The 23,491-nt window shown below is 37.5% G+C and overlaps 2 protein-coding genes across 7 annotated transcripts in view; both read right to left on the reverse strand.

The window, feature by feature from the left end:
- The window catches only part of PCNX4 (pecanex 4), a 44,252-nt gene extending 35,644 nt beyond the window's left edge, over positions 1 to 8,608 (reverse strand). For all 3 annotated transcript variants that reach the window (XM_087952334.1, XM_087952336.1, XM_087952332.1), the window contains exon 1: positions 7,745 to 8,608. The gene's annotated coding sequence lies outside the window, so the exon portion shown is untranslated. The remainder of the gene's footprint in view (positions 1 to 7,744) is intronic.
- Positions 8,609 to 8,704: 96 nt separating this feature from the next.
- Positions 8,705 to 23,491, reverse strand: part of LRRC9 (leucine rich repeat containing 9) — a 67,927-nt gene continuing 53,140 nt past the window's right edge. The window contains exons 28-33 of one of the 4 annotated variants that reach the window (XR_015746884.1): positions 22,250 to 22,467; positions 21,297 to 21,365; positions 19,353 to 19,478; positions 13,304 to 13,487; positions 9,876 to 12,051; positions 8,705 to 9,363 (exon numbers count right to left, since the gene is read on the reverse strand). Coding sequence is in view for 2 of the 4 variants with exons in the window: in XM_087952328.1 (XP_087808454.1) it covers positions 11,933 to 12,051; positions 13,304 to 13,487; positions 19,353 to 19,478; positions 21,297 to 21,365; positions 22,250 to 22,467 (716 nt within the window). In the remaining 2 variants the exon portion in view is untranslated. Of the gene's footprint in view, positions 12,052 to 13,303; positions 13,488 to 19,342; positions 19,479 to 21,296; positions 21,366 to 22,249; positions 22,524 to 23,491 lie in introns of those variants that run through there. The other 3 variants (XM_087952328.1, XR_015746885.1, XM_087952329.1) reach the window with 3 other exon arrangements.

The raw sequence follows: 23,491 nt of genomic DNA on the forward strand, positions 1-23,491 counted from the left end.
TTTAAAAGGAGACAATTCCTTACAAAGTGAATTAAACTACAAAATATGCCAATTTTGATTTCTAGCCCAGTCAACTACTCCACATTTATTTGATTCTGCTTTAAGCCCCTCTATTCTGTTTTTAAGCCCCTTTTACAGAGCTGCAGCTTCCTTTTCACCTTCCTCCTCACAGTTTAACACAGATGTCTAGGCTCAGCCTATTGTTCCAATTGTCTGTAGTTTAAAAAGGCTCTGCAGTATTTTACGGCTTCTATTGTATGCCTGGTTCCCTGAGTGCTCTGCTCACGGCATATTGCTTATCTTGGCTGTGTTTGCTAAACCTATTTATGGTTCTCCCTCCTCCACATTCAGTAGACACTTGTTCATCAGGGAGCTTAAATTGACTTCTCTTCCATTCTGTTTCCTTAACTAAAAATGCACCATTAAGGTTGATTGAAGTCTTTTGAAAACACTTCATGAAAAATGAAAGGACATAAGAAATTAGGCTACCCATGTTTGCAAATACTTGTTTTTCAGATAAATTGGTGGGAAGAAACCTGAAAGAAATGGGAACTTAACAACGCAATTGATAGGTGCTGATATGTTACCCTTGTTTTTGCACAAATTGGCAAAGCGTACATAAAAACATCGTTTGGGAAATGTAAAAATTGGGCCACTCAGCAAGTTGTTTTAAATAAAAGATAGACTGGCTAGAGAAAGCCAGATCAAATGCTTAGATTGCTTTATGCATTCATTCCTGCATTTTTACTGTTTAGATACTATCATCTGATTTTCAACATTGGATTTCAAAAAAGAAAAATGTTAAACAATCTTTACAGAGTTTTAATTAAATATGAGTAAAGTGCAAGTACCTCTTGCAAAATATTTCTATATGAGTAAATTAATGGAAAATAATGAAAAAACACAAGATAATAATTAGGATTTAAGGTTCTATTTTGAATGCATTTATTCTTATTGTGTACTACATGTAGTGTAATTGCATGGTATTAAGATAAACGTCTGAAAATTTGAAGCATGTTTAATCACAAGAAGGACTAATGAGAAATGCCAAAAATACAGCTTACATTGAATAGCTGTTAGCATGGAAAAATCTTTCTGAGATGGGCTTGCTTTTGCTTTTTTCATTGGATTGTTAAAATGTGCAATTAGTATTATACTCTTTTTCAGAACTTAATACTAACCTGTAATTTAATAGGACTTTATAAATTGTATATTTAAGAAAATATTTGGTTAGGAATCAGCTTTGGTAAAGAAGTAAATGACTAAATGCATACCTTTAGAGAATTGTGGATGGTATCATAGGTATGGGCAGAAGTACGTAGCTTTTTCTCTGGTAATATTACACCACTAACTAGAGCATACAAAATATTTGCTACACCAATACTCGAATACAGCTCATCAGTCTGGAACCCACATTACGTATCTGATATTAACACAGTTGAGAAAGTCCAGAAATATTTCACAAGAAGAGTTCTCCACTCCTCTACTCGTTGCAGAATACCTTATGCCACCAGACTTGAAATTCTAGACCTAGAAAACCTAGAACTACGCCGCCTTCGGTCCGGTCTAAGTATAGTATATAAAATCATACATTTGCAATGTCCTACCTGTCAATGAATACTTCAGCTTCAACCATAACAATACCCAAGCAAACAATAGATACAAACTCAAGGTTAATCGCACCAAACTTGATTGCAGGAAATACGACTTCAGCAACAGAGTGATCAATGTCTGGAATACTCTACCTGACTCTGTGGTTTCTTCCCCAAACCCCAAAAACTTTAACCTTAGACTTTCTACTACTGACCTCACCCCTTTCCTAAGAGGTCTGTAGGGGGCGTGCATAAGCGCACCAACGTGCCTACCGTCCCTGTCCTATTGTTTATTTTTCTTAGAAGTATCCATGTATTCATAACTATGTTTTTACTTATACCTATTATCTTGTAAGCAATTGACAAACCAAATAAATAAATAAAATGATGAAATGTGTATTGTGTTATTGTGGGGCAAAGTGTGTGTGTATACATGTGTGTAATAATGCAATGCAAGTTTAAAAGGGCACATTATGCATCATAAGGCCAGATTTGTTTTTCTGGTATCCTATAGTTGTTAGGACAAAAGACAATGGAGACTATGCATCCTGGTTAAGTAGGATAATTTTCTATACTTCCTTCTAGGTCAACTTATAGTGTGTGCTGTTAAATATCAATATCCATATATTTGTGATGTATCTTTAACAAGTGAATACTCTTATAACATTGATATTTTGATAGAGATTGCATTTTTATTTTTCATTTTGAGCATAAGAAGGCACTTTTAAAACAAATATTACACATAATAAAAGGACAGGTTAGTGTTTTATGTCTTTTTCTCTTTCAATCAGAACTGAGCCTTTTTAATAATCTCAGTACAGGGTAATCTTACCACCAAAATTGGGACCAGAATTTCTGCTGCTAAGCAAGGTGGGTGAATGAATTGTGCCCAATTTTATGAACTTTTTTTTAACCAACATTGTTAAATAAATCACTGCAGTTAACTGAATTATGTTGTTGTTAAGCAAATCTGACTTCCCTTTTGACTTTGATTGTTGAAGGCCAGCTGAGAAAATTGCAAGTGGTGATCACATGGCCTTGGGCTCTGTAATATTGCCAAGTGCCTACATTTTGATCATGTCACCATAGGGATGCTGTCATAAGTGCGAGGATCACCATAAGTCCATTTTTTCAGTACTATTTTAACTTTGGTGACTAAATGAATCATTGTAAGTTGAGATTGACCTATGCTATTTCTGACTATGAATATACCAGATAATGCATTTGGAAATCTCATAATAGCAAGATGTTGTTTAAGAGAACCCTAAAGCTTTTTGGCCATGTAATGTCTATGACATCTTTTAACAAAATTGGTCATTTTAACTAATTATTTTTTACTATAGAACAAGGCTGTCAAACTCATGGCCCGCGGGCCAGATACGTCATGTGCTGGCCACGCCCACACCCAGTTTAGCGAAAGGGGAAATAGTCAGGATATGTCACGTGATGCCACCGTGACAATGCAAGTTTGACACCCCTGCTATAGAGATTTATAAATCCACTTTGCTTTTTAAAAGACATAGTTTCTGTTAGAATTGGAAATGGAAATATAAATTGCTTTGTTTGAGATTGATCAGACAGACTCATCCATGCATTCCAAAGAGCAAAAATGTATTTGTAAATCATCCAAAGTAAGAGGCAGCTAATTCTCTTCACTGAAGAGATTTGTAGAGCAGATCTGTTGTAAGATAAGGAAAATGCCTCTTATTGTAAAAGAAAATTATCACAAGGGATTACTTAAAGCTTAAAAGCAAGCTAGAGCTTCCAAAGGATAAGTGATTAAAGAGAAAATGGCAGCCTGCAGGCAGCTCACAAAGAAAGCTAAGATGGTTATTTCTGTAAGGGGCTGGTCACCCCTGATCTTTTCAAACTGTCTGCAGATCTCTGCGGATGCAAGAAATACATTCTCAGCATATGATTATGACTTTTTCCAGAATTTTAAGATTTGTGCAGAAACAAGGGCAAGTGGCAGCCAATGAGAGACTTTTCCTGATGGTCCCTCATTGGAAAATGTTCTTGGCAGTCAAGGGAAATTTTGTAATACAGACAATACAATTAAGACTTCTGTTGTCACTGCTATATTGTTGTTGCTGTACTGGTTGTGTATTACTTTGGTCAATTCCTTGAATTTTAAAAGTTGAATGCACATTAAATCATTTAAAACAGAAAAGAAGAAAAGGCTCCATGTCCATAATGATACAATATTTAAAACAGCTTTCTGATAGCAACGAACAATTTCTCAACTAATACATTATTCAGAGTAAATTTGTGCAATAGAATATACTAAGTTTAAATAGCCATCTGTCTCCTCCCAGCCTACTCATTGCCAGTAAATTGTTATTTTTGACCAGGTATACAAGTGTAAGACCTTGCACAAAGAAATACAGATACTGGATTATGCTATTTTTGTCAACCATGTCTAAACCTGACATTGAAAGTCTGATCATTTTTAATAAAAACTTTGATATCATACAGAATTGGACTATATTCTATAGGCAGGTTAATTCTATTTCATTTACTTAAAAATCAAAGATCTACTCTGATTTTGCCTTATGAATCTGCTTATCACAAACATTCATTCTGACTAGTTGGTCAGTGGTGTACCTTACTATTAGTGAGAGAGAATTTTATTTCATCCAACTTATGGACGGACCATCTGCCCTCCCAAATATTCTTCTAGGACAGGGGTGGGCAAACTTTTTGGCTCGAGGGCCGCATTGACTTTTAAAATTTGACAGACGGGCCGGGTCAGCACAAGATTTTTGGGAATCGCCCCTTCCCCTCCCTCGGAGGCCCCTGAGTCAGGAGTTGCTACCGCCGGCGCGCGCTCGCACGGCTCCAGTCCCGCTGCCTCGGGAAGGGAAAGGCAAAAAGGAAGAGCCGCGGCGGTGCTTTGCAGCAGCGGCACCGGAGGCTCAGGCTCAGCGGCTCCTGGTTTTGCCTTTCCTTCCCAAGGCAACGCGGACTGGAGCCATGCAGAGCTGCGCCGGTGGTAGCAACTCCTGACAACCCCAGCCGGACACCTGAGCGGAGCCTGGGCGGAACTGCCTGTTGCTGCTGCCGGAGCACCGCGGGTCGCCTCCTCCAAGCAGCCCGCCCGCCCGCCGGGCTTCCCTCCGCCGCGCGGCTCGGGGCCAGGCACGAGCGCCCGCGAGTTAAAAGGAAGCCAAAAGTTGCTGGGAAGTTGCTCGGGTTTCCGGGCTTCCAGGCTTAAACTTTGCACAGGCAAAGTTTGCAGGCGGGAGTGTCTTCCCACCAAGGAGCGGGAAGGGTTCCGCCCGGTGGGCGGGCGGGCTGCTTGAGGCGGGCGACCGGCGGTGCTCCGGTTTCCCTCCGCCACGCGGCTCAGGGCCAGGCGCGAGCGCCCGTGAGAAAAAGGAAGCCGCAAGTTGCTGGGAAGTTGCTCGGGTGCTGGGAGCAGGCTTTTAAAGTGCCGCCCGAGCAGGACCGCTGAGCCGGGAAACGGGCACCAAGGCAGGGCAAGGCTCCACCAGCAGCGGCCTAGCTTTAGGTGGCTCCAAGCAGCCCGCTCCAAGCAGCCCGCTCCAAGCAGCCCGCCCGCCCGCCGGGCGGAACCCTTCCCGCTCCTTGGCCGGAAGACGCTCCCGCCTGCAAACTTTGCCTTTGCAAAGTTTAAGCCTGGAAGCCCCGAAAAAGGGGGGATCGGTGGGGACTCACCTTCGGAGAGGTCGCACTCGAAGGTGATTTTGAACTCCCAGCCGAGGCCTTTGCAAAGTTCTTCTTTTCTTTCCTACCCCGAGAGCGCTCCGTACTGTTTTGCAGCTTTGGGGCCATGCGGCGCAGGGCAATACGCCACGCCCAGCTATTTTTTTTCAGGGGCGGGCCGCATTGGACAGACCAATGGGCCGGATGTGGCCCGCGGGCCGTAGTTTGCCCACCCCTGTTCTAGGATCTGATCTCTGCTACAAGGTCTTGAATGCAAACTGTTATATAAAGGTGTACGAAGTTGCTAGGCTTCACTAAAAACAGGTTGGTAGGATCAAATGGTGATATTCCTGATCAGGGTTAATGAAATCCTGGATAAGATACATAACAGTACTAATGTGTTTTTGGGGGCTCATCTTCTAATTTCTCCCTCGAGTTCCTTCTTCCCAGGACTCTGTTCCAGCTCAATGCCAGTCATGCCTTTGTTGCTTAAAAGAGCTTAGATATTTTAGAAGCAGACTGCTTCTTATGTATCTTCATTTGTGATGAAGAAAACGAAGATAAAATGTTGGATTCGATTATGGAATCAACTTTTTAACAGGGGAGATTCAGGAAGCAACCCACCCCCACCTCCCCCTACAGCTTGGATACATATTTTGGGAACAATAGGATCTGAAGCCCAATATATGCAGGGCAGCTCGTTTGGGTTTAATTCCCATTCTAACAGACTGTGTGCCTTGTATCCCATCCATGGAATGTCCTAATGAGAGAGTATAGTTGAATTATTGTGATCCTTTTCTTTTTCTCAGGTAAAATGCATATTTGCTCTAGGCAAATTATTCATGATTAATATTTTGTATTGTGTCCTGTATACATCCTGCCTTGAGGTTTTTTTTAATGGAAAAGAATACATAAATACACTATTATGAAAAATACATAAGATAAATTATTGGTGATAGATCTTTTTGAGTAAATCTTTTTTATTAAAAGGATCTGTTTGTATTAAAAGCTCTTTTTTCTTCCAGCTAGTGCTACCTCTCCCAACTCTGTGATTTCTGGAAGTTGAAATTATATTTTGTCAATATCTCCCTTTATTTATCAGTAGGTATTATATTGATGTAGCATGTGCCTCTTGATAAGAATGGTTATTGACAGAAAAGTCAACAGATTTTTAAAATGTTATGTATTAGAGAAAATTATGATTTCGCTCTTTCATTTTCCACCTTTGATTAATACTGAAAATAAAAGTGTAATGGGACAAGCTGCCAGATTTTAAAAACAGGTCAGCAATATTTATTTATTTATTTGATTTGTCAATCGCTTACAAGATAATAGGTATAAGTACTGTATAAACATAGTTATGAATACATGAAATGGACACATATATAAGAAAAATAAAAAGAAACAATAGGACAAGGACGGTAGGCACATTGGTGCGCTTATGCACGCCCCCTATAGACCTCTTAAGAAAGGGGTGAAGTCAATAGTAGACAGTCTAAGGTTAAAGTTTTTGGGGTTTGGGGAAGAAACCAGAGTCAGGTAGAGTATTCTAGACATTGATCACTCTGTTGCTGAAGTCGTATTTCCTGCAATCAAGTTTGGTGCGGTTTACCTTGATTTTTTATCTATTGTTTGCTCTTGTTTTGTTATGGTTGAAGCTGAAGTATTCATTGACAGGTAGGACATTGCAATGTATGATTTTATATACTATACTTAGATCGGACCGAAGGCAGCGTAGTTCTAGATTTTCTAGGTCTAGAGTTTCAAGTCTTGTGGCATAAGGTATTCTGCAACGAGTAGAGGAGTGGAGAACTCTTCTTGTGAAATATTTCTGGACTTTCTCAACTGTGTTAATATCAGATGTGTAATGTGGGTTCCAGACTGATGAGCTGTATTCGAGTATTGGTCTAGCAAATATTTTGTATGCTCTAGTTCAGGGGTCTCTAACCTTTTGGATCCCAGGGACCACTAACCAGTTTTGTGGGTGTGGCTTGGTGGTCATGTGACTGGCTGGGCATGGCTTGTATGTAAATATTATAAATATTTATATAAATATTTAATTTTTTTATAAAAAAGAGCAACTTTTACTTTTTTATTGTTATGGGTAATCTTTTTTTTTTTGGTTTTGGGAGTTGTTATTGGTACATATAGTTTGATGACTCTTTTGACTTCAAGAAAAAATATGTCTTCAACAGTATTGCATCCAGTGAATAGAAATTGCCAATCAAGGGATGAGAGATCGTTGTCTATAAGATCATAGTTGCCTTTTTGAAGTTATAATTGGGGATTTCATCATTGTGATGTTATTCGCTTCCTTTTCATTTTTAACAGAAAGTGTTGTATTTTATTGTAATTATTTTAAGAATAACATGGGTATACATTTGTAATAAAGTATGCTCATGACTGTTTTAAATTTAATTTTAAGGCATTAAATAAACTACATTTTAAGAATAAACATGTGACTACATAAATGTTTTTATACATACCTAGTTCTGAGGGTGCTTTGAATAAAATGAACTTCCTGACCCCGGGGAGGGTGGTGGCAGGGGCAGACACAGTATCAACCATCCAGGGGTTCTTGAGAGCAATCATTTTAATTTCCCAGAAGATCCCAAGATCTGGCATACAATCCCAGTCATGTGGCATATTAAACTGGAGGCTCACATGAAGAATCTGCTTGCCGTGGGGGCCTTCAGGCAAATGTCAGCATTGATGAACTTTACTCACACCACTCTTGAACACTAGTAAATAAACAACCAACACAATGTACTTGATTTGAGACTGATGGCCTAGGTGAATTGTGCACAACTCACCCCCCCCCCCCACTTTAAATATGTATAACTCACAGAAATTGACAGAGCAATAAGCTACGAGAAGAAGAGCAAACTGATTAGTTCTTTCTCTGCCTAATAGTTGCCGAATGTTTCCTTACATTGGGGTCCCTGATATAAGGATCTGTTCCATCAATTCTTTTGCTAAGATCAATTGTAAAGATGGTCATAGCTATAAACGCTCCGTGATCTACCAAACCAGTAGAAAGCAGTTTATATTCAAACCTTCGTCTACCTCATACCTTTTCTTCTTACTCAGATGTAACTGGAACATGTTAAACCATGATAAAATGAAACTTGGGCATTTTTTAATTCAGCCTGTTATGTGAACTCAATGATTTGTGAAAATTCCAAACTTTTTGTCAAACTGAGTTAGCTTTAATGATGTGTAAACCCCCACACAGAATCATTTCCAGTATGGCAATGTACCCTTTGACAGATTATTTTGCTCTGCTTTTCTGACAGGCTCCATCCTGCGGTAGACATGTAAGCTCTTTCTTCATGTTCTCTAAAACAAATTAATATATTTTTCTTTTTGTGAAATGCCAGACATGGTTTGTTTGAGGCATTATGTCTGGAGATGTTATTGTTTTATAGTAATCATTTCATATAAGCTTTCTGTTTAGAAATCATGCTTTGATTTAATCCACATATGAGATTCCAACATATACATGGATATTTTCCAACTTTTCTCAATTGCACATATTTATAGGAATTGAAGGGAATATTATATTTTTTTCTTTACAATTACTATTTCTCAAAAGCCAAAAATAATTTTTAAAAAATCATTCAGTCAGCCTTCTGTAACATATAACTTCATAATTTTGGATCTCTTGTTTTCCTGCTTAACACATAACAGAATGTGTTTCTACCCAGACATACATAATACAGGGAATCCCGGCATTTGGTGACATGACAGAAAAAGCACCCTGCTAATACAATGAAATAGAGAACATTTCTATTAGCAACAGCATATTACATCTGGAAAATCATGGTTTGTAGTGGTCTTTTTCTTTCCATTAACAAATAAAACTGATTTACAATATCGTTGAATGGAATTTCAAATGCACACAAGTATCAGGTGTTACGTTTTTATGTATACCAGCATTCCTCAGTCTGGCAGTCAAAATGGTCTCCAGGAATTTCCAGAGGGACAGTTCTGTAATTTCACTGCAGCAAAATGAAAATGTATTGTGACACTGTAAAATAAAATTTGTTGTGACATAAGCTTTTGTAGAATAGATTTCATCAGCTGCTCCAAATATTACCTTGAACTATAGAAAGAGCAAATAGCAAGATTAGACAGAATATAAAAAATATGAATCTGATTGATGGGGATTCTATCCTATAATAGCTTATCTCCTAATGTTTTTAAAATACTGATAAGACTTTACTGTTATATTCTGAGCAGTCTTAGCAACTTAACATGTTACCATCCCAAAGTAACCCTGTTCAAAGCTAATCTCTTAAACTGTTTTTATTTTTTAAAAGTAAAATTATGAGGAAGTCCATATATTTTCCCAATTCTGAGATGTAGGGCAGTTAAATTGACAAAGGGCATTGGCTGCTTCTTATGACTACATTGGCTGCAGCAAGCTGTGAGTGAAGATGGAATCCCTCATCTCCCAGTTCAACTCGCGAACAAACTGTAAAAGCTTCCATTTTTGCAGTTAACTCTTGGGAAGCAGCAGTATGTCAGTTGCTTTGCATTTAAAAAAATAAGGAAATCTATAACATATTTGATTCAAGATGATATATTATGTTCTGAATAAAAAAATAAAATAACCTTAACAACTTTAAGAAACTGATAATTCATTTGTTTTGGTCCAAGTCAGCAAAATATGTAAGAAAATACGAATGCGTAAGAAATTCTTACTTAAAGCTGAAAAAGGTAAATTTTTACATTGATGTCAGGACTAAGGTTCATTTGTTCCTATAATAATTTAAACATTTTTTTTTCAGATTTGAAAGAAAGTAATATGAAAAGATGAATTAAGAAGAGTTTTTATGTAAAAGAATTTTGATGGTGCAGTTGTTAAACTAAAGAAAGCAACTGCTTTCTCCAAAAGTAAATCAGCCACTGGCACTTGATGGGAAATTGAGCAGTTGGGTGGGCCTAGCCAAAGCCTCTGATGAGTGATTTTGTAAAGTATAAAGAAACCAAAATTCTGTGCAATGGTCAGTTCCATGTCAATGGAGATTCTCAATCATCCAGATCATAGTTGTCCCAAAGGTGCTTTTTTCAAGTGGCAGCTGGACTTTCTTTGTTTTTCATTGAAGATGTTCAAGGTCCTCAAGGAAAAATGAAGGAAGTCCAGTTGCCTCTTGAAAAAAGCACCTTTGGGACAATTGCCAGTTTCTCACCTCCTTAATCAAGGGTTGCCAATTCCATTTGAAATTAGTTTCCTCCCCAATAGTATTTACATGTGTCTGTATATATGTGTACTTTTCACAATCCACTCTTCATTAAAAAAGCAGAGGAAAAAAGTGTTGAATTAATTACTGATTAGAATTAACCACTTATAAAAAGGATTCAGGTTTGTGTTCCTGCTGTATAAATTAATATTTTTTTCTCTTACACACCAAATACTGCTGCAAAAACACACAAACCTCCTCCTAGCAGCAGCAGGAAAGAAGAAAATTAGGTGGAGGTGGGATGAGCACTGCTCCCCCCTCCCTTTCTGTTGGCAACTCTAAAAGACCATAGAAATATTTTATGGGTTGACAGGGAAACCATTGGGAGGGAAAGAAAAATGGGAGATCCTTGCTGAGAGGAAATAAGCAGAGAAGAAAGTAACTGGACAGGGGAAAAAAGAAACTATTAGGATATTACAAAAAGAATTAAATTTGCCAAGCAACCTGTTCTTCCAAGCAAGAATTAATTACAGGCAATCCTCACTTATCAACCACAATTGGGCCTGGAATTTGGGTTGTAAACCATTGTTACACGGGCCACCACATGACCTGACTAAGTTTTGCTGCTATTATTGCAATGGTTGTAAAGCAAGTCACTACAGTTGTTAAGTGAATCATGTGGTTGTTAAGCAAATCCATTCTCCCAAATGGGGTATTTTGTCAGAAATAGGGGAAAAATTGCCAGAAACTGGCAAAAAAGTCACATATCATGGTCATATGACCATGGGACACTACAACCTATTGTAAATGCAAACTGGTTGCCAGGTGCTCATACAGGGATGTGTGTGCAGCAGTCATAACTTCAACGATGATCATAAGTAACTTTGTAAGTCTGTCATAATTTTGAACAGTTATTAAAATGATTGGTCATTAAGTGAAGACTATCTGCTGCTCTGAGGATCAAGGCATCTATAATTTCCAGAAAAAATATTTGCTATCATCTCTTCTTGCCAATTTCTTTGGTTTTAACAATTTCTATTCCCATCAGGAGAATCCACATTGGGATAATCTCCAAGTGACATTCTTGCTTTCCCCTAACAATGTCTTCTTCCAGAAACAAAAGCAAAAAACAAAAAAAAACAAAATAGCAATTCCAGTCCAAATGTAACCCGAGGACTACCCATAGTAGCTAAAGTATCAGACCAAAACAAGAGAAGTTGAATTTCAATGTCCTGCTTTCTCAGAAAGCTTTCTGGGTAATGTGAAGTCAATTATGATCTCTTCAGTGTAATCTTCCCATAAGATTGTTATAAGTATAAATGGAAGAATCATGATTGCTATGTTGAATTTTTTGGAGGTATAGATACATAAAGCAGATAAGGTAACTAACAAATTGGCAAACTACAGCGCCACTCTTAGTTGTCAGAGGAGAGCTCTTGAAATCATTAACATGGATAAAATAAACTTACATTATTCAGCAAGGATGAACTATGAAGTCCCATGGCTTGGAAAGTTACCCGATGTACTTTTGGCTTGCCTCATGGCTAATTCAGCATGAATGCTCCGAGAACTACACAATCCCAGGGATGTATTCTTTGGTTTCCTACCTGAAAATTAAACTGCAAAATTGGTATTCTCCAAATTTTGGTATTTTTTATTAAAGGTGAAAAAGAGAAACGTGAATTAAACTGAAAAAAAAAAACTAAAGTGAATTATAAACAGCTTACTCAGAGAGAAGACAGCTACAGATCTGCATAATTATTTTCCCACCTTTATTCTCTAACCAGAACAGTCCTTTTCTTAGGACAGCTATAATTTGGATGACCACTAGTGGCAGAAAAGAACTTAGGTATCTTTGTTGCCATTTCATAATCATCCACCTTTGTAGAACTTAATATGGCAGTTCCAATTGCCACGTTTAGGCTTTTTGGGAGGCCTTTGAATCAATGTTGACTCCTAGTGACTGCCTGGATTAGTCCCTGTAGTTTTCTTAGCAAGATTTCAGAAGTGGTTTAGCACATCCTGCTTCCTAAGGCTAAGAGAGTGACTAGGCCAAGGTATCCGGCTGGCTTTGTGTCCAAGACAGGACTAGAACTGACAATTCCCTAGTGGTTAAGGCACCTAACCTGGTTGGTGCCTTAACCACTATACCCAACTGACTCTGTCCATTCCATTGGTCATCTGTTCAGAGATGGAATTTATACTTTTAAAGCTGTGTTATCATAAAATAATATTAATTCAACATATTTTTGGTTTATCTAATTTTATTTTGAAAGCTGCTGGACTACAAAATGATCCTGGGCAGCCTTTAGAATTAAAGGAGGACAAAAACCCCAGTAAGAACAAAAAACACATAATGTGTTAAGGGAAAGTAATTATTACTATGTCTAAATGTTCTAAAATGTGACATTTCGAGGCAGGCAAGCAACTGAATTAAGATCAGGGTCAACAGAGGATTGGAGGAATGTGCGCTCTCCTTACCCACAGAAGACTCACATGTACAAGACTGTAATGTACAAAACTGTCCTTGCAACTATAGCCCTTGGACAGGTGGACTTACATATTCTTAAATCTTCTGCCCTGATCTATGAAAATAGGGTAATTAAGCTGTGAAATTAGGGTAATTAAGATATGAAATTAGGGTAATTAAGTTCCCATTCCAGTTGCTATCTTATGTCAGGCAGCTCCTACTTCAATCCTCAACCAATCAAATTTACCATCTCATGATTCCATTGCACAGTCCAAAGCTACCTAAAACCACCGCAGTGAATTGCCCAAATCCATGAGAAATCATTGACAGGAGCCAACATTTTTGACACCCAGAATAAAATGAAGTGTTACAGTCCACTTAATACTTACTTTTGTTTGCCTCGCTTCCATTTACTTCATCAATAGTATAGGGAAAACCAAACTCAGTCACATATGCATGGCTGATTGCTCCCGAAAGACTCATATTGGCAATCTTCAAGGGACATGCTTTGGGGAAAGAAGATAAGAGCCCAGGAAATCCACACTCTATTGGAGAATTGGCAGATGGAAGAACCTACATGAGGAAATAAGAAGCAATAAAGTATAACATAGTCTTGAAACATGCTATAAAAATAATTAAAATGCTGTAGGCCCAAGCTTGAACATTCTGCTTTACAAGAAAAAGGGACCCCAATAATGGAAAAATATTGGAATAGATGTTGGGGAATACAAGGCAGGAAATCCAAGGGATCTGATTTGCTGGATAGTTGGGGGAGGTAGGCAGTTTTTTTGTCAGTGTATCGGGTTAGTTTGATTGTTATACAAAGTGGCCCTTTCAAGAGGGCAGCAGAGCTGGGGAAGCCCACTGTTAAAAGAGATGGAATATTTAACTGATAAATAATGGAGTCTTGGGGTTTCTGTAGGTTGCAATTCCCTTGTAAGGGTTGCCCTTGAACTGTACTGTAAGCTGATAGGGAGGCTTATATTCTTTGGTTTAGATAGGATTGCAGGAGACTTTCGGGGAGAGAATATGATGTAGTCTCCATTTTGTTTATTAGGTTTATTTTCTCCACTCCACTTAACTGAGAGTCAGTTTGATCTAGTCCAGGAGTGTCAAACTAACATCATCACAGCAGCGTCATGTAACATATCGGGACTTTTCCCCCTTCGCTAAACTGGGCGTGGGTGTGGTCAGCGCATGATGCATCCGGCCCGTGGGCCAGGAGTTTGGCAGCCCTGGTCTAGTCATTAAAGCATCAAGCTAGCAACTGGGAAATTGTGAGTTCTAGTACCACCTTAGACATGAAGCCAGATAAGTGGTATTGGGCTAGTCATTCTCTCAGGAGGCAGCAGTGGTAAAGCACTTCTGAAATCTTGCTAAGAAAACTGCAAGGACTTGTCCAGGCAGTCACCAGGAATCCAAAAACCTATCTAGCTGAAATCTAATATATTTAATTTGTATTTTGTCAGTGATTTCCCAAACAATGAATCTGCTGGTAACCTTTCCAACTGTGTCTATCTGCAGCGCAATACAATGACAACCGTAATATAATATCTCGGCTACTCGAGGGTATATCCTCACTTTGTTTTGTGCCAAAATGGTTTATTATGATGGATGGTTAAGTGTGATAGATAATAGATGATGGATGGATGGATGATAGATAGATAGATAGATAGATAGATAGATAGATAGATAGATTGCAAATATTAATCATCTTGTCAAGGACTTCTTTCATAGTGAAGTCCAAGAATACAACTCTAATGATTGCTATTTCTCAACCAAAGCTATTTTTTTTTTCAGGATTAGATGCAGAGGAGCCTTCTTAGTGATGGTCTCTATTCTGTAAAGTTATCTAGTAAACTCCTATGGATATTCTTTTGCAACCTTTTTTTTAAAGTACACTGCATTTGTTCCAATAAGCTTTTAAGTATTATTAAACCAGAAATTATTGTTTTATGTGCCACTGTATATTTCTGACTATTTGAGTGTTTTTTCACATTCTGAAAAAAAACTTAACAATGATTTCATATATCTTCAAGCAGCTGATATTCCTTTAAAATTGACTTTTAATCCACAACAGTGAAAATAAATTCTTATTATTTTTAACAAATTTTCAAAAATTTGATCAGGCTCCCAGGTTCTATATTTTTGGATTAATTTAACATTTCCTCTTTCTGTTAGAATTTCACTTCAAGATCTGAGGACTACAAGTTTGTCTCAGTGCTTATTGTAAAAAAAATGCACTTCCCAATTTTCTGATATTCTGCCCTTAAGTCACAATGCAAATTTGTCCTCTTTCCGACAAATTCCCATACTTTTATTTCTTCTGAGGTGGAGCATATGATTTTTATAATTAACTAGATCAGTTTAAAAGCGAACTCCACAACAGGTTGTTAGACAACTTGAAAAAAAAAATCTATTCAAAAATGGACGAACTCCCTCTATTTTACCTCAGTTACCTTCCAATCCAGGAACCAATTCCTAATTTATTTAATACTGTGAATTTCCTGGGATTTGCCTTTGGCAGTAGTCCCACGCAAGCAGATGGAAGCCCTATTTAGATAGTATTTCTGCTGTGGAGACAGACTTATAAAGAAAAACAGGAAACTTGACTTTTAAGCCATCTAATTCAGCCTTGGTTAATCTGACTGGCATTAGCTCTTTTGATATTTCAGGCAAATGATGACTTTTCCAGCCTACCTGGAGATGGTTGGGACAGAACCTGGAATCTTCTGCATTGAAAACATCCAGTTTATCACTGAGTTGCGGCACTTTCCTTATAAACAATAGCAAGCACTAACAGCTTAATTCTGTGTTCTGACCCCAGTAGGTTTGGACAGTATTTCTTCTTCAGATGACAGCAATTTCTCTTCAGTTTCAGCCCACTGCTTCATGCTCTATCTTGAACAACTGGATAAGAGAATTTCCCCCTTCTCTTACTGAAACTCTTTAAAATATTTTTTTTAATCTGAAAATTCTATTAGAAGCACCTATATCTCATAAAAAGCTGGATAAGAAAACTGATAAAATGAATGAAAAAGGCCACAGCAGCATGCAAGAACAATTTTGGTTCAAGATAGGGGTCTGAGGAACCTCCTGGGACTCAAACGGAAGATATCCTTGTGATACCAGCCTGTATGTGGGAGCAGTCTGAAAATGGCAAGTGATGCCCTTTGAAATAATACTCCCCGTTTTGCCACTCTAGCCTTACTCTTACAAGAAGTAGAATTTCCATTTTACAAAAGCAACCCACAATCATAACTTGGATACTTATATATTATTTGCTAGAGACAGAACAAACCACTTGAGATTAGCTAGCCATAAGAGAGAGTGAAATTGATTGGGGAATTATTAAATAAATGTAATGTTCTTTTATGTTTTTTCTTCTTCTTAGTGTTTTTCCCACAAATGCATGGTTTGCCTGTTTTATTGTCATAAGAATTGATTACTGGTTATCAGAGCCTGATATAAGAGAGAGTGACTAGCCCTAAGTCACCTAGCTGACCTTTATGCCTAAGGCAAGACTAGAACTTATACTCTTCTGGTTTCTAGACTGGTGCCTTAACTACTAGACCAGGGCCGTCAAACTCCTGGCCCGCAGGCCGGATGCATCATGCTCTGGCCACCCCTTGCCCAGTTTAGCAAAGGGGAAAAAAGTCCCAATATGTCACATGATGCCACCGTGATGAAGTGAGTTTGACACCCCTGCACTACACCAAACTAACTCATTCTTTTTAATTATTTATTAAAATATTTTAAGTACCTGGCCCACCAAATAAAATTGATTTAAGGGGCTAATTTAGTTGCTTTTCTTCATGTAAAATTTCATTTGATATTTTGTGCCAAAACCAAATTATTTTAAAGGAAAGAACAAGATTTTTCTTCTTAATTTTCCACAAGCACTTAAGGAAACTTGAGTGTCATAAAGAACACTGAGAAATATGTTCTACTGTGGCAGCCTACTGAGAAAATACCTCAGTTCTATTATAGCTAAGTAGATGATTTTCATTCAAACTTTTTGAAAAACAGAATATCTAATAAGTGGGAAACCTTTGCATTCTATTTCTAGCTGCACTAATATTGTATTATAATTTATTTTTAAGTGATATCCATTTTATAAAACAGACTTCGGTTTAGAATTAGAGCAACTACTGCGAGATAGATGGCAAATAAATTTAATAATAATAAAATAATCAATAATCAAGTTAACAAGCATTGGCTCTTCAAGTGACAAAATCATAATAGGGCATTAGCTCAGTGAGGAATTGCAGCATAGAGAAACACGCCTCATTTCTTAGAAAGATGGCCTACATTTTTTCTGTTATGACATGTATGTAAGAATGGAGCTTAAGACATCACAAATAAAGGTTGTCAAAGGCCCCATTTATAAAAGATGTATCTTTTTCTTTATAGCAATTTGAAATACCAAATACATATTCAAACTCAGTCAAAATACAAAAATAAAACATTTTGCCAATATTTAAATTAATTCTTCTCTTAATAATAGAAACTGTAAAGTGGTACTAAGAATACTAGATTTTTAATTGAAAATTTTACCAGTCTTATTCAACTGGGGATTATAAATACACTTTCCCCTGTATCACTGAAAATGTAAAAGCTGTCTCATAAAAAAGGAAAGGATACTAAACTCTCCAGGATATAGAGGCACCTGTCATACAGACACTCTCATTTCAAGCAATACCCAAACCTTCAGAGCTAGTCTTATAATGGACTGTCACTGTCCTCACAAAGCTAACATGAGAATTTAGTATGAGCTCTGTAGAACAAATCAGTATTCCCTTTAGCTAATCAGTAAAGATATATCAAAAGTGGCTTCTGAACAAAGCATTAAGACTGTCCCCATCTCTATCCTTTCCTTGTGCAATATATGTTTCTGCAGCAGAAAAGTGGGGAAAAAGCAGCTCACTAGCTGCAAAGCTGCCCTGAAATTCATGGTGCACTGGTTACTATGTAAGCAGCTGTGGGAAAACAGAGCAAAAAAAAAAAAAAAAACAGAGTAGAGACTTGTGGAAATTCCTACAAGTAAAGAAATGGCACAACCACAAGCCAAGTGGAATTCCACTGTAAATTGCAACACAGAAAGCTTGCAATTTGAACTTTACCAGAGATACAGAATAAAGTCCCTGTAGAAGTTCCATAATTATATACATCATCAAAGTCTGTGATTCAGCAGAATCATGACATGTATAATTCTACATGCTTTAATGTTTACATTCTATCTTTCTTCCATGATGCCACTCAAGATGGCATTCATCCATAGAATTCCGAGATGGTCTCTAATCCAGATAATGATGAGGTCAAGGACAACTGATTTTCAGTGGATTAAGAACTCTTACAAATATTAATTCACCAAAATTTGCTGGTGTTAAGCTATTTGTTCCTATAGACAGTGCACATAATTATGGACTAAAAATATAACTGGAACACAAACACTTCTTGATTTATTTATTGGAAAAAATAAGGTGTGGTTAAACCCAGGTTATGGCGTATTCATACTTTTATAAACAATTGTGAGATTTCAGATCCAAGGTAAAATTTGGACATATAAAGTGATAAGTTTATCCAAAGATAGAACAGAGGCTATTAAATGGTTGTATGATGGTTTACTCATGCACTCTCTGCATGCTTTTCCGTCATTCTGTAAATTTTTGTTTTATTTTAAACTGGTTTTAACATTTTTATGTATTCTGATTTATTATGTATGTTGTATATACAAACATAATAAGATAGATAGGTAGATAAATAAATAACAAGTTACATCTTTGCTTTCCAAATCTTCACCCATTCAATCTCTTAACCTTATATCCCATTTCACTGATTTTAATTCTCTTCACCAATTATGTCTGTTGGAAATCATTCCCTGTTTTATCTGCTCTCTGTGAATTAAGCACAGCAGGACTCACTTTGTTGCCTCTAGGTGACAAGGTACCATCAAGTATGGATTCCTTCAAAATAAAGTGAGTCAGAAGTATACATTCAAAGTCATTTAGTGCTTCAGGAATGTAAAATGGAATAAGATGACCTTGCCAGCCTCATCAGAAAATGTTACTTCAGGCCAATGAGCATATAATGATGATCATTTCTGAGCAGGTAACAGGGACCCAGGGGGTAACAATAATCTTTGGAGTAAGATAGCTTAAGATAGCAGTATTGTTAAATAGACAATTGCAACTCTTCTTTCTGATCTGTCATGATGCCAGCTTTAAATTCTTGATAAAACATGGCAACCCACATGCTGTGTGTCAAACGTATGCTGAATTATGAAGAAAGGAAGGACGGAAGGACAGAAGAAAGGAAAGAAGGCAGGGGAATAGAAGTTTCTAAAGGCAGTATTAAACAGGCAGAATCAAATCTGGTTCATCCTTCCCAAAATAGTAACAGCCCAAACCAAACTTAATTATAATAACCATGCTTTACTTGCTGTTCTAGCAAATGGAATTCAGCTCTTGCCCTCTCTTCTGGGCTAACTGTTACGCCATCCAAAACCTGAAGGTTAGGTAAGCGAAATATAAGGAGGGGGCGATGGGAAATCTTACGTGATACCTGAGAAAAGAAGAGAGATGCAAAAGGTTAATCCAGACATTAAAGCATGGGTGTCAAACTCTATCGCATCGTCTGAAAGTATTGCAACTTTTTTGCCTTTGCGGAGCTGGGATGGGCATGATGCATCCGGCCCACGGGCTGCCAGTTTGACACCCCTGCACTAAAGCATCAGGTTCTCCATATCCATATCCTTTCCAAAATTTTAAGTCAATTTCTTCACTTAACTTAAAGTGAAGACAGATACAACAAAATTAACACTTCTAACATTAGCACAGGGTAAAATCAGATGTAACATTCTTGAAAAGGCAATCTATTTTTAAAACATTAAAAGACACACATGCAATCCTTAAAAGAACAACAACAACAAATCACACACATTTTAAATGTGTGTGCAGCAGTTCTTATTTTGAAAGAGAAGCTATATTGATAAAGAGAGTAATGATGAGCATTGATTTCTCTTAGTACTAGGGAGGGAAGCATATACAATTCAATGTTATGTTCAGCAGGATGGCAATTAGAAAACAGATAATATGACAAGTCTTGAAACGGCTTTTTTTTTTTGCACCAAATATATTCCTCAAAATAAAATTAGACAACTTTCAGAGCATATTTTTCCCTCAACCTCAACCTACTGAAACCAGTGTAAATGTACAGCCGAATACAGCAATCAAGCAGTAATAAGAATTACTGGGGCTGTGAGTGCTTCATATTCAATTCGACATGCCCTGAAGCACGGAGTGCATGAATGCAGGACCTCTTTTGCAGTTTCTTAAAGTAACTGCTTCTCTTGGGATCAAACAAACAATAACTAAATTGTAGTCCTCATTCTCTCTGAAATTTGACTTCAAGTTCTGCAATGTCTCATTTAACATATATACTCAATTTGAATTAAATCTATGAAGTGGCTAACCTAAACCTATACAAAAAGTTTAACAATAAAAAGTTTAAAATAATTTTAAAATGTACTCAAATAACCACATTTCAAAGTGGAACATTAAAACAGAAAATAGCAAAAAAGAACTTCAAAACCACAGCATATAAAACAACATTAAGTTTTAAAAAAAAGGAACAACCAGAAATCTGCTGGACATAAAAATATGAATGTGCCTGGGCAGGGAAGCATTTTTCTCTTAAGTTCTGACATTTGAACACCATTACAGGTAGGCCTCAACATATGACCACAATTGGTTCCAAAATTTCTGTTGCTAAGTGAGACAGATGTTAAGAGAGTTTTTGCCCCATTTCTTGCCACAGTTGCCCAAGTGAATCGCTAAAGATATTAAGTTAGTAACACAGTTGTTAAATGAATCTGGCTTCCCCATTGACTTGGCATGTCAGAAGGTCACAAAAAGGTGACCACATGACCCCAGGACACTGCAACCATCAGGAATACGAGTCAGCTGCCATGTGTCTGAATTTTGATCATGGGGATGCTGCAACGATCAGAAGTGTGAAAAACGGTCACGTCACTTTTTTCAGTATTGCTGTAATTTTGAACAACTGCTAAACAAACTGTTGTAAGTCGAGGGCTCCCTGTACAGTTTTGCCTTCTTGCATTCAACTCATTTACATGGTTTCCCAAGAATGTATTGACTATCTATTTAGGAAAAGACCTCAACATATTCAGATATTGTGCTTAGTACCTTGAGTAAATTTGTAACAATTTATGGCAAGTGGGTTTGCCATAAAAGCTGTTTTAATCTTAATGTAACATGCAATACAGCATTTTCTAAATAGAAAGATTAGGAATATTTAGAGGAATTAAACAAATGGTACTATAAACATAAGTGATATAATTGTGCAAAATAGCATACTCACTGGATTTCCATATATTGAAAGTTCTTTAATACAAGGAAGATATTCAAGTTTTTCAAGTTCAACCAAATCCTGCACCCAAAATAAAAAAATAAATTTTGTTCAGTAAGTTTTTACAGGTAATCCTCATGTAATGACCAATTATTCAGTGGTCATCGTGGACCACCTATGCAGCCTCCACAGAGCCGTGTTCACATCACACCTTCTGTGCCACGTACACATTCTCCTCTGCCTGCTAGCAACTATCGCCAGCCCTTTCTTACTTGCCTGCTGGCCTGCTTGCAAGCTATCTGAGACCGACTTAACAACCTGCAATCCTTCCTTAATGACAACAGGGATTGCCAGAATTGCCATCACTAAGTGATGGTTGCATGATATGGTGCTTTAATAATTGCATCACTTAGCATCAGAATTTCTGGTTCTAATTACCATTGTTAACCAAGTTCTGTGTAGATTTTCTGTAAAAAATACATCCACAAAGTCACACAACATGGCATATGGGTATATGCATACTAGAGAAGGCATTTTAAGATACAATTCAAACAAAATAACGAAGAAACCCCAGAGATGCCAAAGATTTGTGTGCTATTTCCAAACAATACTAGATATAGACAGGGGCCAGATGCAATTTGTGGGGCATCCATGTATCATCTTTAATCCAGAGTGCACTATTTTTTTCTGTTTTTTTTCAGGCTTCAAATTCTGATTTCTGTTACAGTCCTTTCTGTCTTATGATTTCCAGCTGACTCACTCTCCTTTGTAAATAAAGGAATGAAGGAAACATCACTTTCTATATTAGTCAACCTCCTCCACCCTAATGCTCTCCAGATGTTATGGGAGTAGAACTTCCAAAATTTCCACTCAGCTGATATGCTGCCAAAAATTCAAGCAGCTACAGATTAAATATATTTGGAAGACTTCAGGATGTAAAGGCTGAGGTATAAGACCTACTGTACCTGAATTCTGTTGAGACCAAGGAAAAGCTTCTGTAGTTTTCCCAAGGGAAGCAAATTGTTGAGTTCACGCAGACGATTCTCCTCCAGGTGAAGAGCCAGCAAGGAGCTCTGTCTGGCAAAAGAATTCTCACTGATAACTTTAATTTTGTTATGATCCAGCACCAATTCTTGCAAAATCTGCAGCCCTTCGAGCCCTTCGGTGTGGCTGATTTCATTTCCTGTTACACCAAAATCAAAAGTGGATAGGGAAAAGATGCAATGGACAAATGGACAACTGAAAATAATTAAAAGGACAAATATTTCAGAATAGTTATATCCTCTTCACCCAGCCAAAAACATACCGCTGAATATCAGGTCTTGATAATGGATACTTCCAACCTCCACTGATCGTGGTACTTAAATGTTCCTATTTCTAAAGTATCTCTGAATAAATGGGGATTTATTTGATCTGCAATTGAGTCATGTTTATATTTTTGTGAAATATATTGGGCTACATAATTTATTTCAAAGTTAGTGTGTCATATGAACTCAGCAGCTGATGGCTTATTATTATGATGAATCCAGATTATTGTAACAACTATGATTTAATCAACAAACTATAGTTACAATAACACTGATTTAGTTAAATATGTTAACAATTATACCCCAAGCTGATCAAGTTGGCTTTCCATGATGGGAAGCCAATGATGTCATGACAAGACAAATATGGTATGATTTTAAACCCATGTATACAATATCCCTTCCTTCCTTCTCCTTCCTTCCTTCCTGTCAGCAACTGCCTAGACCAGGGGTGTCAAACTCACAGCCTGCGGGCCAGATGTGTCACGCGCTGGCCACATCCATCCCCATTTTAGCGAAGGGGGGAAAGTTGAGATACGTCATGTGACGTGAGTTTGATACCCCTGGCTTAGACTAATCCCTGCAACTTTTGGTAAGATTTTCTAAGTGGTTACCACTGTCTGCTTCCTAGAGCTGAAAGAGTGATTGGTCCAAGGTCATCCACCTAGCTTTGTGCCTAGGTTGCACTAGAATTCATGGTTTCCCAATTTCTAGCTGGTGCCTTAATCCTACACCGTTGGTTTTGTCTTTAATATTTAATGATTAATAAATTTAATATATTGTTCTTTATTTTGTAGTTTGAGTTTTTCCTACGTCATGTTAGCTGCCCAGTGTCAGGGTTCCGGCAGTTACCCCAATTAAATCATGAGTCTTGAGTCAAACTTCCAAAACTAAACAGGATTT

The sequence above is a fragment of the Notechis scutatus genome, chromosome 1 (genome assembly GCF_049901735.1).
Source record: "Notechis scutatus isolate UNSWTSFEM ecotype Mainland chromosome 1, rNotScu1.2, whole genome shotgun sequence".
Classification (NCBI taxonomy): domain Eukaryota; kingdom Metazoa; phylum Chordata; class Lepidosauria; order Squamata; family Elapidae; genus Notechis; species Notechis scutatus.